This window comes from Lagenorhynchus albirostris, chromosome 9 (genome assembly GCF_949774975.1).
Source record: "Lagenorhynchus albirostris chromosome 9, mLagAlb1.1, whole genome shotgun sequence".
Classification (NCBI taxonomy): Eukaryota; Metazoa; Chordata; class Mammalia; order Artiodactyla; family Delphinidae; genus Lagenorhynchus; species Lagenorhynchus albirostris.
In genome coordinates this window covers 45,577,560-45,593,166 of record NC_083103.1, presented here as the reverse complement: position 1 = coordinate 45,593,166, position 15,607 = coordinate 45,577,560, and the positions used below count along the sequence as shown (strand labels likewise).

Sequence of the window (15,607 nt, the reverse complement as noted above, 5' to 3'; positions counted from 1 at the left end):
CTGCTCAGTGGCAGGATCAGAATTATCCTGGGTCTCTGGTTTTATTCCCACTATGCCATTTACATGTTAGGCTTACAAAGAATGAAGGGTATTCCCTGTTTTTTCTCCCATGCCTTTCACAGCCATCCATTCTACCATCCATCTGCTGAAGCTGGGCAGCCCCCCACCACACAAAGAAGCCCGCCAGTGTCGGAAAGAACTCCGGAAGAAGGTGCTGGCTGAGCAGGAGGAGCTGGAGCGACAGATGAAGGAGCTCCAGGTGGCAAATGAAAACAAGCAGCAGGAGCTGGAGACCGTGAGGAAGGTGGGCGTGGACGCTGGGCTGGGGGCAGGCTCTCATTTCACTGCAGAAGCCACAGCGACCTCACTTACTTGGTAGAGCTTTGGTTCTACCAAGACTAGGTTAATGCAACCGTAGAGAGATTTTTTTGTGAACTGTGCTCGCAGGAAGTACATCTAGACCACTGAGTGAGACGCCCTGGTTTACCCAGCCCTTGAAAGTTATGAGGGTCTCAGGGTAGCAGGGACATTTCATTGACCAGAAAAGAACATTTATAAGAACAATGAGCACAGTTGAATTTTGTCAGAGAAAGATGAGACATTGTATTCCCCTAAGGATGTCAAGGTCGCTTTTGGTGAACTGGACAGGATCTGTTGCTCTTTTAGGTTTTCCCCCTTAGCTCCCATCTTCACTCATGAGGATCTTGGAAGACCCTTAGTGTTAGAATTGTGGGGTTTTACTTATTGTTTGGAGTCAAAGATACAGTCTGGGTCAGCTTCTCTTTCCATCTCAGGGCTAGGAGGTCAAGTACCACAGGCCTTATGAGATAGTTGACATTCATTGGGAAACTTTCTTCCTCAGTTGTGTATATCACAATTCTGGGTGTGGTGCTGAGTCCTCAGTGTGTGGTCATGGTCTTTATTTGGGGTGCCTTTGGGTTGATCCTTTCTGCCTTGAATCACTGAGCACCTGCTAACCACAAGCTCAAGCATCCTTTTGTGTCCTCCTATGCAGCACCTGTGCCCTGGGATGTGGCATACTTTAAGGCCCCAAATTCCTGGTGGGGTTCTCCCTTTGCAACCCCTAGAAATGCCACACTCTGTGCTGACTTCCTCTGTTTCTGAAGTTGGTTGTCTATCTTACTGGTGTTTCCTGGTGTGTGATGAATCATTTTTCTCTTGTTGCTTTCAAGATTTTCTTTTTGTCTTTGGTTTTCCACCGTTTTACTATGATGTGTATGTCTGTATGATATGAAGTATGTGTTAACCTCTTTGTATTTATCTTAGAGTTCATTGAACTTATTGGATGTGTAGGTTAGTATTTTCCATCAGATTGGGAAAGTTTTCAGTCACTATTTCTTCCAATATTTTTCCTTCTCCTTTCTCTCTTTCCTATCCTTCAGATACTCCTGTTATGTGAATGTTGGTGTACTTAATGGGTGTCTCACATTTCTCTGATGCTGTTTTCTTCTCTGTTCTTCAGATTGCATAATTTCTATCAATCTATCTTTTTTTGTTTTGTTTTGTTTTGTTTTGCTTTTTTGTGGTACGTGGGCCTCTCACTGTTGCAGCCTCTCCCGTTGTGGAGCACAGGCTCCAGACACGCAGGCCCAGCAGCCATGGCTCATGGGCCCAGCCGCTCCGCGGCTTGCGGGATCCTCCCGGACTGAGTCATGAACTTGTGTCCCCTGCATCGGCAGGCGGACTCTCAACCACTGCGCCACCAGGGAAGCCCTATCAATCTATCTTTGGTAGATTCTTCCTACAGTCCAAATGTATGTATGAGAACCTCTAGTGAATTTTTCATTTCAGTTATTGTACTTTTCAACTCCAGAATTTCCATTTGGTTCTTTTTTATAATTTCTCTCTCTTTATTGATGTTGTCTGTTTGATGGGATATCATCATATCATCTATGACTTCCTTAAGCATGGTTTCCTTAGTTCTTTGAACATATAATAACTTCTTTGAAGTCTTTGCTAAATCCGGTATCTGGGCCCCTTCAAAGGCAGTTTCTATTGCCTGCTTTTTTCCCTGCGTATGAGTCACACTTTTCTCTTTCTTTGCACATCTCATAATTTTTTGTTGAAAACTGGATGTTTTAGATAATACGTTGTAGCAACTCTAGATATGGCTTTCGCCCCTCCCCCAAAAGCTTGTTATTGTTGTTTGCTCATTTATTTGTTTCATGATTTGGCTGGATTATTTCAGTGGAGTCTGTTTGCCTCATGTTGTGCAGCCTCTGACTGTCCTCCTCCAAAGCACAACCTTGGGCGTGCACACAGTGCCTTGGGGTGACCGAGGTGTCAGCAGGGCTTTTTTGGCATTCTTTTGTTTTATACAATTTTTAAAGTTTACACTCCATTTACAGTTATTACAAAATAGTGGCTATATTCCCCGTGTTGTAGAATACATCCTTAAGCCTATCTTACACCCAACAGTTTGTACCTCCCACTTTCCCTACCCCTATCTTGCCCTCCCCGCTGTAACCGCTAGTTTATTCTCTATATCTGTGAGCCTGCTTCTTTCTTGTTATATTCACTAGTTTGTTGTATGTTTTAGATTCCACATATAAGTGATATCATACCATATTTGTCTTTCTCTGTCTGACTTATTTCACTTAGCATAATGCCTTCCAAGTCCATCCATGTTGCTGCAAATGGCAGAATTTAATTATTTTTTATGGCTAAGTAGTATTCCATTGTAGATGTGTATTCACCACATCTATTTTTTATTCATTCATCTGTTGATAGACACTTAGATTGCTTACGTATCTTGACAATTGTAAATAATGCTGCTGTGAACATTGGGATGCCCGTATCTTTTCAGATCAGTGCTTTTGTTTTTCTTGGATATAAACCCAGGAGTGGGGACTTCCCTGGTGGTCCAGTGGTTAAGAATCCACCTTCCAATGCATGGGTTTGATCCTTGGTCAGAGAACTAAGCTCCCACATGCTGCAGGGCAACTAAGCCCGTGCGCCGCAACTAGAGAGCCCGTGCACTGCAGCTACTGAGCCTGCGCGCTCTGCAGCCCACATACCACAACTAGAGAGAAGCCCGCATGCCACAACGAAAAGACCCTGCATGCCGCAACAAGGATCTTGTGTGCCGCAACTAAGACCTGACACAGCCAAATAAATAAATAAATAAATAAATAAATAAATAAATATTCAAACCCAAAAAACCCAGGAGTAGAATTGCTAGGTCATATGGTAGTTCTGCTTTTTATTTTTTTGAGTAACTTCCATACAATTTTCCACAGTGGCTGTACCAGTTTACATTCCCACCAACAGTGTACAAGGTTTTGGGTTGTTTGTTTTTTTTGATGTTGAGTTGTACGAGCTGTTTATATGTGTTAGATATTAATCCCTTATTGGTCATATCATTTGCAAATATTTTCTCCCATTTGGTAAGTTGTCTTTTCGCTTTGTCAATGGCTTCCTTTGTTGTGCAAAAGCTTTAAAGTTTAATTAGGTCCCATTTGTTTATTTTTGCTTTTATTTCTTTTACTTTAGGAGATACATTAAAAGAAATTGCTCTGATTTATATCAAAGAGTATTCTGCCTGTGTTTTCCTCTAGGAGTTTTATAGTATCTGGTCTTACGTTTAGGTCTTTAATCTATTTTGAGCTTATTTTTGTATGTGGCAGCAGAGCTCTTTGTCTCCATTTCTGATCTCTGTTAGTCTCTCAGCTCTCTGTTAAGCCGGATGCCTCTGTTGGTATCACCTCCAGTTGTTCATCTCACAGTGGCTCTGTTGTTTTCAACAATGCCCTGGGACCTACCTGGCCCCACAGTCTGATATTTAAATTCTGGCCCACATGTAGTTTTTGAGGCCTGTCTTTGAGACTTGTTCCTACTACACGGGGGCTCTTTGCTGGCCTCGCCTGTCAGACTTCTAGCTGGCCTGTGGTTTAGTTTGTTGGTCTTGTCGACTGAAAAAAAACACAGCTAAAATCTGAGAGTTATGTTTTATTCGGGGACTTTACTGAGGACTCTAGCCAGCCCGGGAGAAAGCTTCTCAGCTCTGAGGAACTGTTCCAAAGAGGTAAGCGGGGAGCCAGGATACAAAGGAGTTTTTGTTGAACAAAACAAAACAAAACAAAACATGTAGTTACTGCTAATCACAAAAAACAGATATTTCAAGTTAACGATTTTAGTGCTTTTCAATGTATGGGAAGATGCAAATCTGAGCTCATTAAAATTATTTCTTAGATATGCATCTTAACTATCTAGGGCCAGTATCCTGTTTTCCTCCATCCTGAATTCCTCCCAGGGTGCACTGCTGAGACAGCTGCAGTGGCTGATGGCTTGATGGTGGGCGATGTTCTTTGTTTATTGGAACGGCAAGCAACATTTTTTTGTCTGCACCCTCCTGTGAGATACCTTAGCCCTAGATTGGAAACTGAGGAGAGAGGGAGGCTTATGTTCTTGGTTCCATGGCCATGGGGTAGAGCCTCCTTCCACTGCCATGTCGGGGGAGCAGTAGGCAGAGAGGGGGCTGCACCGTGGCTCACATGCCATAGACTTTTACTATTCTTGCTGAGATTCAGTTGATTTTCTTGCTAAGTGTTCTCCGTTTGCTGTATGCTTTTAGGATAATTCCCAGAGACTTTAAATGTTTGTTTTTGCTTTTCTTCTAAATGTTGTTTTGCCAGGGAAAGGGTCTGTGGAGTTCCTCATGCACCCTTTGGGAAGTTGAGCTCTGATAAAGTTTTAAGGAATAATGTTAAGATGACAAAATTGTATAGGACAAGCTCAAGAAGTAGATTCGAACCTCATGAATGCATTTGCAAGTGAATTTAACTTAATGACTGTACTAAAATTTTCTTGGCAAAATGTTGTTCAGAGTTATGAGGAATCATTCATTTACCTAATTTGTTTTGTATGTTGACTGGGAAAATTGTTGGAATGGAATTCCAGTGGATCTACAAGTTTTATTCGGTCTTTATTGAACACTGAGAATGTTTGACTTCCTCCATAATGTTTAAGTGTGACCATTTCTCTCCAAATGCACTTCCATTGTAATATTCCCTGCTTTTCTGTGGATGGGTTTTTGGGTAGAAACTAGAAGAAGCAGCATCTCGGGCAGCAGAAGAAGAAAAGAAGCGCCTTCAGACTCAAGTGGAACTACAGGCCAGGTTCAGCACGGAGCTGGAGCGGGAGAAGCTTGTGAGTATCGCATGCCCAGAGGTGCTGCTGTGGCCTTAACTCACAGAGCCAGCCCCGGTCGGCAGAGGGGCAAAAGCCTGCCTGGGTTGGTGGAGGGTGAAGAGCTGGGAGGCTAGAGTGAGATCATCTTGCCAGCTTGGCTCTGCTGCTGACTTGCAGTGGGCTCCTGGGGAAGTTACATGTTTGTTATTCATTCATTATCGGTTTATTGAGCACCTTCTATATGCCAGGTACCATGCCAAGGATATAAAGGTAAACCTGGCACTCAAGACCCCCAAGTAGAAATTTATGGAATGGGATGGTAAGTACTGTGGGTAGGAGGACTAAAGTTCCTGGTTTGCTTGGGACAGTCCCTGCCATCCTGGTACAATTATTAATAGCATCCCTTTCAGCCTTCAGAGTCTTGCCTTGGAAAATAAATAGCTACGGAAAAAGTAGGCATAAGTTCCATGACGTTGCACCTCTGTCATGAGCAGAGTGAGGGTTCTGAAGTCAGGAGAACACGTGAACGCTGGCCTGCCGTTCTTGGCAGCTCTGACTCATCATCTGATTAGAGGTTCTCATCCCCAAGAGACCCAAGGTCCAGGTCGCTTCAGGCAGCGAGCTGGTTAATTGGAACACAGGTCTCCTCACATGAGTTGCAGTGTGTGGGAGAGGGCTGGGCCCAGGGCCTATTAAATAGGTGCTGTGACATTCCCTTTAGCACTTTTTGTTGCTCAGACTTGAAGTGGATGTGTTTGTGTCGCGAGAAGAAGGCATGTATGACATGGGGGGTGCTGCCCTCGTGGCCAGAAGATCTGGGTTTGTGTCCTCTGCTCCTGCTGATGAATAACTTGTTTCTCTTCTTCAAATTAGGGGGATAGTCGTATGATCCTTCATGACCCTTATGAGGGTGAACTAAGCTAATGCAAGTAAAAGTGTCTTATAAACTGCAGAGACGTATGCTAATGTGTATGTTATTGCATTTAGGATGTCCTTGTCTTTTAACTTATAAGGCAGAGATTCAAAGCTCTTTTAGCTAGAATGGAGAAACCATAAATGTGTTAGAACACTAATTAAGTGCTTGAGGTCCCCCTGGGGCCAGAGGTACCCTAGGGAGGGAGAAAGGACGGGGTGCTGGGCAGCCAGGTAAGTGCAGAAGGGCTCACTGCAGGCCAGTCTTTCCTTTCCCCCTTATTTTAACCCTTCGGCTGTTCTGACTGGGAAAAGGTTCATTCTCTTTAGAGGAGACTCTTGGTAGAAAGATGGTGATTTTAAGACAGAAAGGAGTTTAAAGAGAAATTATACAGGGAAATATTTTTTTCTTGAGTCTGAAATGTGGAGTGAAAGGGATGAGAAATATACCAGAGCAGGAGAACAGGGTTTAGGGTGTAGTTTGTGGACCCAGACTCTTTGGTTGTGGTCTTGGATCTTGGCATTGGGTTTGGTGCTCTTGCTTCCTCGGTCTTCTGGGAGTGAAGGACGGGCCCTGTCTACCCTGATGGGCTGCGGCTGTGGGCTGTGCTGCGGCTTCACTCAGGGTGGTGGTGGAGCGGGAGGCTTTCCCTGAGGGCGAAGTCAACCTGAGTTTAAACATGACTCTTTTATACCGTCAGATCAGGCAGCAGATGGAAGAACAGGTTGCCCAGAAATCCTCTGAACTGGAACAGTATTTGCAGCGGGTCCGGGAGCTGGAAGACATGTACCTAAAGCTGCAGGAGGCTCTCGAGGATGAGAGGCAGGCCCGGCAAGATGAAGAGACTGTGCGGAAGCTTCAGGCCAGGTGCCGATCGCCTCATCCTCTGTGCTTTATGTGCTTTGCCTGGACTCCTCATACACTTTCTAGGAATGACTAACTCTGCTGGAGAGGGAGGGGTCCCTGACAGATTGGAGAGACCCTGGGGGCTTGGCTGGCTGGGCTATTTATTCCCAGTCTGGGCCGCTGGGAGACCCTTGCTTATAGGGCTAAAGACAGGGCTCAGCTACCCTCTCCCAGTTTCTAACTTGCTTCCCCATTTGCTTTCTTTAAGATGTCATGTCAGGGGATGCAGCGCTAAAAACTGTTTCCCCAGCTGGTCAGTGCAGGCATATCTTGTGCTTTAAGCTACGCCCCCTGTTTTAGGAGCACTTGTGGGATGAGCTGGGGTACATTTTCCATGGCTGCCATGCCACACGTGGAGCAGCAACAGATGTTCTTTTAATCTTCAGGAAGAAAGAAAGAAGGAGGTTTCTTTGTTATGTATGTTGCCAAAAATGACTTCAAAAATAAATGAATTAGGTTTTGAAAAGGTTGATTCTATTAAGGAAAAAATTATCTTCTAAATAGAAAATTAAATGCCTAGCACATTGCCTGGCATTTATGGGTCCCACAAGTGTGTGTTCACCATGGTGTTAACCAGGGGATGGGAACCACCACCCTGTTGTTATTGGGCAGTGATGTTAGCACACCATCCACTGCATGGGAAGGTTTGGTCCCATGTGACTTGCAAAGAGAAACATTCTAAGGGACATTAGACGTTTTTGAACCTCCTTATCATTTGTGATGTGTCAAGAGTTTATAGATCACCTTGTGCAGAGAATTCACAGGTGAGATATGTTATATATATTTACTTCTCTGAAGCTGTGAGGGAGGTTAATTATGACACGGCAGAGGTTAGATCATAAAGGAAACCAGATAACTCCAGAAATTTATTAAAGTATTAGTTATTTCATGTTTATAGAATGAGTGATGTTTTGAATAAGACAGTTTTGGATAATTGATGCCAGTAGTTTTTAACCAGTGGTAAATATCATCATCCCCTATAAACCTTTTAAAAAATACTCATGTAGGGCCTGACACAAATTTAGTAAATCAGAATATCTGTGGATAGGAGCCCAGGCATGAATATTGTTATTTAAAAAGTTCTCGCTAGGGAATTCCCTGGCGATCTAGTGGTTAGGACTCTGTGCTTCCACTGCAGGGGACACGGGTTCTATCCCTGGTCGGTGAACTAAGATCTCTGCATGCTGTGCAATGCGGCCAAAAAAAAAAAAAAAAAAGCTCTGGCTAATTATTTTGTACACTCTGATTTAAGTAAATGGCAAAATGGTTTCAACCTTTTAAATGCAAATATAACTACTACATACAGCTCTGCTCCAATAAGCTGATATTACTGCACAAAAACTAACTAGTTTGTCTTGGGGTATATAAGGCCATTTTATGAATTTTACTACTCTAAATTGTTCTTTTACCTTAGTTTTTGGAACTTGACTTTAGTTTTTGGAACTTGAAGTGGACAGATTCACGCCCTCTAGTGGTCATTTTTAAGTGAGGCGAGTCCATCTCTTTCCTGAAGTCACAGGAGGCTGGGCCTGATTCAGAGGGACATTTTTTTTTTTTTTTTTTTTTTTTTTTTTTTTGCGGTACGCGGGCCTCTCACTGTTGTGGCCTCTCCCGTTGCGGAGCACAGGCTCCGGACGCGCAGGCTCAGCAGCCATGGCTCACGGGCCCAGCTGCTCCGTGGCATGTGGGATCTTCCCGGACCGGGGCACGAACCCGTGTGCCCTGCATCGGCAGGCGGACTCTCAACCACTGCGCCACCAGGGAAGCCCCAGAGGGACATTTTGTCAGATTGGCAACGGGGGCTTTCTCCTTGCTCCCACTCAGGGTAGGCCTTTCTGGGTAGGAAATCAAGGGAAGTCATCGTGGAGTTGAGATAGAAACATTTAAGTCTGGTACTAATGAACTGTAATATAATCTTAGGCTGAGGGTGTATATACAGGGCTTTTATTATTTTTTTAATTTATTTTTATTTTTGGCTGTGTGCGGGCTTTCTCTAGTTGCGGTGAGCGGGGGCTACTCTTTGTTGCGGTATGTGGGCTTCTCATTGCGGTGGCTTCTCTTGTTGCGGAGCATGGGCTCTAGGCGCGTGGGCTTCAGTAGTTGTGGCACGTGGGCTCAGTAGTTGTGGCTCGTGAACTCTAGAGCGCAGGCTCAGTAGTTGTGGAGCATGGACTTAGTTGCTCCGCGGCATGTGGGATCTTCTGGACCAGGGCTGGAACCCGTGTCCCTGCATTGGCAGGCAGATTCTCAACCACTGCGCCACCAGGGAAGCCCTAGAGGGCTTTTTAGTTAGCCTCTGTCCTTTCTTTAAACAATAGCAAGTCATTCTTCGAACGTTTGGCATCTCATTGTTCTTCCAATGGATGGTGCCTTCTCTGTCAGTGTCTTAAATTTTCCCAGAGATATTTTTTATAGTAAATTGTTTAAATACAAGAACTTTGACTTGAGCCATCTGGATCTTGTTGGGGTTTTTTTTCCCCACTAAAATTGAAGTTTTTTTAAAAAAATGTGTAATCCTGAAGGTTATCTATCCTCTCCTGAATGGGAACTCAGAAGGAAACTGCTCATTTAACATTTGGACAACTCAATCATTGGAAAGTTCTTGAGATGGAGCCATAGTCTGTCCGGTTATAACTTCCACCCACTAAATTTTTGTGTCTGTGAGGCCTAGGAGCGTACCTTAGGTCTGTATTCCCAGCAACTAGTACAGTGCATGGCACACAGTAAGTGCCCAAGGAGTCTTTTTTGAACGAATGGAGCCAGGTTCTACGCATGGGGCCATGTGGAACAACAGTCTCTTCCATGCGATAATACTCTTCATGTATTTGAAGGCAGGTTGGCGCTGAGCCCTGGCGTGAGGTCTGGGTTTGATTCCCAGCCCTGGTACTTCCTAACTGTGTAATTTTAGAAAAGTTAGTTCATTTCTTGCAGCCTTCATTTCCTTATCTATACGATAAGCTCGTAGGGTTGTTGTGAAGGGTAAGGGAGGGGATGCTTGCAAAGAGTTTCGTGTAACGTCTGGATTTGGTGGTCACTCGGAGTATGTTGGTTTCTGTTCCTTTAGCTCATCTGCAGAGGGGGAAGATATGCAACGTATAGAATGTCAAATAAGCATTCAGAAAAGGTGCTGACAGGCTGGAATGGTGGTTTTAGAGCAAGAAGATTATTTAAAATATCAGCAGAACAAGTACAGGATCCAGGGTACTTGGCTTAATAGCAGCTCATTTGAAAAGATTCAGGGTTTTACTTCCCTGATATGATTGATTGCCAAGAACCTCATATACTCTCAGGCAGCCTTCATGAAGTGTTCGGAGCAAGTGAGGTAATAGTCCCACCATAATAATATGAGCTGATATTTATTCAGCACTTACGACATGGTAGGCACTGCTCTAAGTACCTTACTTGCATTATCACGTTTAATGGATCAGCAAACCTTTGGTGGTAGGTATAGTTCCTATTCCTTTTTTATAAATGAAGAAACTGAGGCACAGAGAGGTTCAAGTCTTTAGTCAGGAGTCTTGTTTGTAAACCACAGAAACCAACTTGGGTTAGCTAAAGCAATAAAAGCATTTGTTGGAAGGTTCTTGAGAAACTCACCAATTCCACAGAAAGGCGGGTGGCCAGGCCTTGAACACAGGCAGGAACCAAGGGAGGCTGAGCAGCCCTGACCAGGCCACGGCAAGAGCCCAGCGAGGGTGCCGCTGATGTCGACATTGGCACCGTGGGTCGGTCAGTCAGTTGTCCCCATTGCTCCTGCCATCACTTGACACTAGATGTTGCTGCCACCAAAAGATAAATTCTTCACTGTCTCTGCTCCTTTGTGTCAGTGGCTTCCATCAAGACATCCCTAGACACGTGAATGGGATTCAGGCTGGGCAGCCTAACCTCCTGCAAATGTCCCTTCCCCTCCAGACTTTCACCACTAGGATGAAGAATCCTTCCGGTCTCATTCACTGTTGTATCCCCTGTGCCTAGAAAAGCACATGGACAGTGTGGAATATATACACACTGAGTAAGTGAGTCCACTCTGCACTGGTCAGCCCACGTTGGCAGTGATGTGTTCACTGCGGATGTCACACTCCGAGGGACGTCTCAGAGGGTGCAGATTGGCCCTTGGTGGAACCCGGGGTAGGGGATGGGAGAGCTCATCTTACTTGAGGAAGAACTTTCTAAGAATCAAGGCTGCCAGAAATAAACTGACCCGGTTTGTGAAGCGTGGCCCATCACACAGAACTGGAGAACAACCCTGTAGGATGTTGTAGAGGGAATTCTTACAACGGTGTGGGACTGGGGATGGGGATTGGAGTAGTCAGATAGGGGCTGTGGAGTCTGTTACGTTACTTCTGCTGTTGTCGGTTTTAGAAGCGCAAACGCTCTTGGGTAGTAGTTACTGGCCTGCCGTGTGGCTTGTTACCATAATTCTGATGGTCAAGCCGGTAGAGATGCGTCCCGTCCTGGGCTGGCATCTAACCACATTGTCTACACTTTGGGTACAGGTGGGGCTGCACGTTAATTTATTTATTAAATACTGGCATAGCTGGATATTCTCAGATAGGTAGCCTGTTATTAAAAGATAACATTTTGAAGTCACACAGGCCTGGGTTGAAATCCATTACTTACCTGTGCGTCATACTTTTAAACCCTTTGACTTCATCTGCAGGGATAATAACACCTTGCCGAATTGTGGAGGGTTAGCAGCAAGGAAGGTGAAGAGCCTGACAGGCAGCGCTTCGTTAGGAAATGGTGTCTGCTCACTCTACCTTTTGTCAGCTCCTTCTTCTCTTGCTTTCATTAGTCAGCTTTTTCCTTGGTGATAGGTCTTCACTAGATAAAAAATGTTTTAATGTTGTAGCAACCCGGCAAATTTCAAAACACGGCCCTGCAGGTCACTTAGCCTTTGTGCCTCACTTTTTTCATCTCTGAACGGAATAATAATAGTACTTAAGTTTATTGTGAGGATTAATTGAGAAAACACACTTCCTTCTTGGCCCGTTAAGCCTTCAACGCATGTTATTTTTACTGTCATTTTTTTTTCATAAAAGGGTGAAACAGAGCTTGGAGCAGGACTCATGAGTCACCTTAGCCACTTTGTGAATCTAGTTTCCCTCTTGTGAAATGAGCGGTGGGTTAGATGACCCCCAGGCTTCTCTGCGGCTCTGGCGTGCTCCGACACCTGCTGGGTCAGGGGCGGTGACCGGGCGGGTCTGACGCCGAGCTCGCATCGCAGGTTGCTGGAGGAAGAGTCGTCCAAGAGGGCCGAGCTGGAGAAGTGGCACTTGGAGCAGCAGCAGGCCATTCGCACCACGGAGGCGGAGAAGCAGGAGCTGGAGAACCAGCGTGCCGTCAAAGAGCAGGCCCTGCAGGAAGCCGTGGAGCAGCTGCAACAGCTGGAGCTTGAGCGGAAGCAAGCACTTGAGCAGTACGAGGTCATTAAACCCAGCCCTGCAAACACGTGCATTTAAATATTCTTAAACATTTAAAGCAACAGGATATTTGCTTTACTGTAAGAAGCGGTGTAAGAATTGTGTTTAGCTGTAGGTAGGAATTTTTTTACAGGCGATGGGGCGTAACAGTTGGAGTCCAATCAAGAGACTGAAACTACACCGGCAATATGAACAGGGAAGGTTTAATAAAAACGACTATTAACTCTTAACAGGGGATTACCTCCTGAGCAGCAAAGGAAACTCTGAGCTGCAGGAAGGGCAGACACAGGAAGCAGCCACTGCCTCTAGGGCTGAGGCAGAGCGCCCAGGGGAGGAACACATCCACTTTGCTCCCTTAGCCCAGTGCTGTGAGCCAGTCCTTCTTGGAGAGGGCATGGCCTTCGCCCACTGGGTGGCAGAAAAGCTCAGTGAGGTGCTGAGACTGGGAAGCCACCCTCTGGGGCACTGGTGGAAGCTGCCCACAGCGGAGGTGCCGCTAAAACCCACTGGTGTGAGCACCATGGGTGTCCCACTAGCCGCAGGAGCTGCTGCGCAGAGCACAGTGGAGCCTCCTGCAGTGTCCCGCCAGCCCTTCCACTAACGAAGCTTAAGTGGTGCCAGCTGTCGAGGGAACGTTAGCCTAACGGCACCGGCAAGACAGCGAAGGGTGGGTTTGGAGCCGAGCGGCAGCAAGCCGGAAGTGGCACACAGGGTCTGATATTCATCTGTAATTAGTGCGAATTACGTCCTCTGTGTGACCTCGGGCAGGTTACTTAACTGCTCTGAATCCTAGTTTCCACATCTGTAAAACGGGATAATAATATTTCGTGCTTCTTATGGCTGTGATGATTTAATGAGATAATCCACTAGTGTATAGTACGTGCCTAATCATTGTTATTTGACTCTTAAACTACCTGTGTGTTTGCATAGTCTAAAATCTGCTTTTGTTCTAGGGAGTTAAAAAGAAGCTGGAGATGGCAACTAACAAGACCAAGAGCTGGAAGGACAGAGTGGCCCAGCATGAAGGGTTAATTCGATTGATAGAACCAGGTAACACATTCTTTGAAGTAATCAGATATTTAGTCAATTTATTTTTCTGTTTTATTTGTGTACTTGAATTGTGCTAAAAATAAAACCCCAAAAAACAAACTTCCTCAGCCCAAATATACAGAAACCCAGCTGTTTACAGTAAATTTCTCTTGAATAATCACTTGCCCTCTGATAGATAAGAAGGCCTGGTTAATCCCCTTTGTATACATCTTCTAGTTGTTTTGGCTGGTATAACCTTTATGGATGTTCCTCAGAGAAGAAATAACGTAGAAAAGTTACTCCTTTGTCTGTGGAAAAATGATAATGTTAATTGAAGAATATAAGACTTCCTATGTTTAATGCATGTTTGTCTCTTAGGTTCAAAAAACCCTCACCTGATCACTAACTGGGGCCCTGCAGCTTTCACCCAGGCAGAACTTGAAGAGAGAGAGAAGAGCTGGAAAGGAAAGAAGGCCACGGAGTGAGCAGAAGTCATGTCAGTTATGTAGGTTCTGAGTATAACTGGAAAGCTTTATGCTAAAGACAAAAGGACCTGGCTTTGCTGCTTCTAACTCTTCTTCTTTCAGTGCCTCCTGGTCAGTATACTAAGGAAGCCTTCTTACTTATCTGCCTGTAAAGAAGGGCTTACCTGAAAAGAAAAAAAAAGTCAGCATCGTCAAGCTCTTTATTTACCCTTTCTCTGAAAACTTCAGCTTCTGAAAGTTCCCGTTAGCTCCCTCAGATTGCCGGTGGGGCCAGCGCTCGGACAGCGCAGTGGCGTCCTCATCGACCCGCGGCGTGTGGCTGGCAGCGAGCGGCGCTCAGCTCACCGGCTACCAGAACCTCTGCGGGCCGGGCCGTTGTTCTTCCTCCTCCGAGTGCTTGTTCCTAAACTAGACGGGCCAGCCTGCTCGCCGTGGCCCGCAGTTGACGTGGACTGCCTGTGACCACGGATGCTCTACTGGAGAAGGCGTTTCTCTCACACGTGGCCCTCGTTCTGACTAAGCGGTTGCCGTCTGTGTCTCTGGTTGTGCAGGTTCATGCAGTGTGACCGGTTGGCATCCTGGCCCCAGCGGCGCTATCTCAAGGAGGCAGAAGTCTTTCAAACAGTGCTTTGGCTGAGATAGATACTTACGAGTCAAGGACAGCACAGAGATGAACTAAGTAAATCCCATTTGGAATGATGTCTTGATACTAACTGAATTCCTCCTAATATTTAAAATGGTTTCAACTGTCCAAGTGCCGGCAGACCCCTTGGTTTTACTTTTGTAGTTACTGTACAGAACATTTCAGGTGTCCGTGAATGCTTGTCCTAATCAGACCTTTTCCTTGATAAATAGGGATATGATCATTTCTAGGAATCATTCATGAAAAAAGTTTTAAAATGTATTTTTGTGACGTGCTATGTTGAGAAGGAACAAAATATTTATAATTTTCAAACATTCTTACCTAAATGTTGTACAATGTAATATGCTGAACTTAATTTTTTTGCTAATTTTCTAAGGTATATTAAAAGTGTTTTGTATGGTTTTTGTTTGTTTTAGTAAAATGGAATCAGTAAGAAAATAAAAAAATACCAGAAGAGCATACATTTTCAACTGTCTGATCTGATAGGACAGGAGAGTAAGGTTGTGTGTATGTGTGCATGTTTTCATATAATGAGATGAACTTGGATTTAGGGACACTTCCTGAAAACACTGGGTTTGCAGTTTGGAGCCCCCAAACCAGTGCTATCATGAAGTTAGCTATGGCCTCCAATTTGGCATTTGAGTCACTCATGTGGGAAACCGTGGTGGATGTGTCAGCTCACAAACGGGAACTTACAAAGCTGATTTCTCCCTCATTGTTGCTGTGCCCTCCAAATCCTCTTACCTCTGCTTTCCCGAATTTTCTTTTTATGCCTCTTAGTTTTTCTTTCAGTTTTACCAGAGTAAACAGTGTGGTTTTTTTGTTTTGGTTTTACACAGTTGCCAAGGTTAAAACGCCTCTTGTGGATTAAGCAGGCCCACTCAGTCCAGCGTGATTGTCTTGGAAAACTGATCATTTCCTTCTAGAGGAGAGAACACACTGGTTGGTGTTTTTTTAACTTTTTTTTTTTGGCTGCGTCGGGTCTTAGTTGCAGCACGTGGGACCTTCGTTGTGATGCTCGGGCTCCTTGCTAGATGCGGCTCGCGGGCTTCTCTCT

The 15,607-nt window shown here is 45.0% G+C and overlaps 1 protein-coding gene across 1 annotated transcript in view; it reads left to right on the top strand.

The window, feature by feature from the left end:
• The window catches only part of SWAP70 (switching B cell complex subunit SWAP70), a 79,321-nt gene extending 64,310 nt beyond the window's left edge, over positions 1 to 15,011 (top strand). Inside the window, exons 7-12 of the mRNA XM_060159688.1 lie at positions 123 to 304; positions 5,062 to 5,169; positions 6,765 to 6,931; positions 12,198 to 12,396; positions 13,347 to 13,443; positions 13,801 to 15,011. Coding sequence (XP_060015671.1) covers positions 123 to 304; positions 5,062 to 5,169; positions 6,765 to 6,931; positions 12,198 to 12,396; positions 13,347 to 13,443; positions 13,801 to 13,907 — 860 coding nt within the window. The 3' untranslated portion in view covers positions 13,908 to 15,011. The remainder of the gene's footprint in view (positions 1 to 122; positions 305 to 5,061; positions 5,170 to 6,764; positions 6,932 to 12,197; positions 12,397 to 13,346; positions 13,444 to 13,800) is intronic.
• Positions 15,012 to 15,607: the final 596 nt, after the last annotated feature.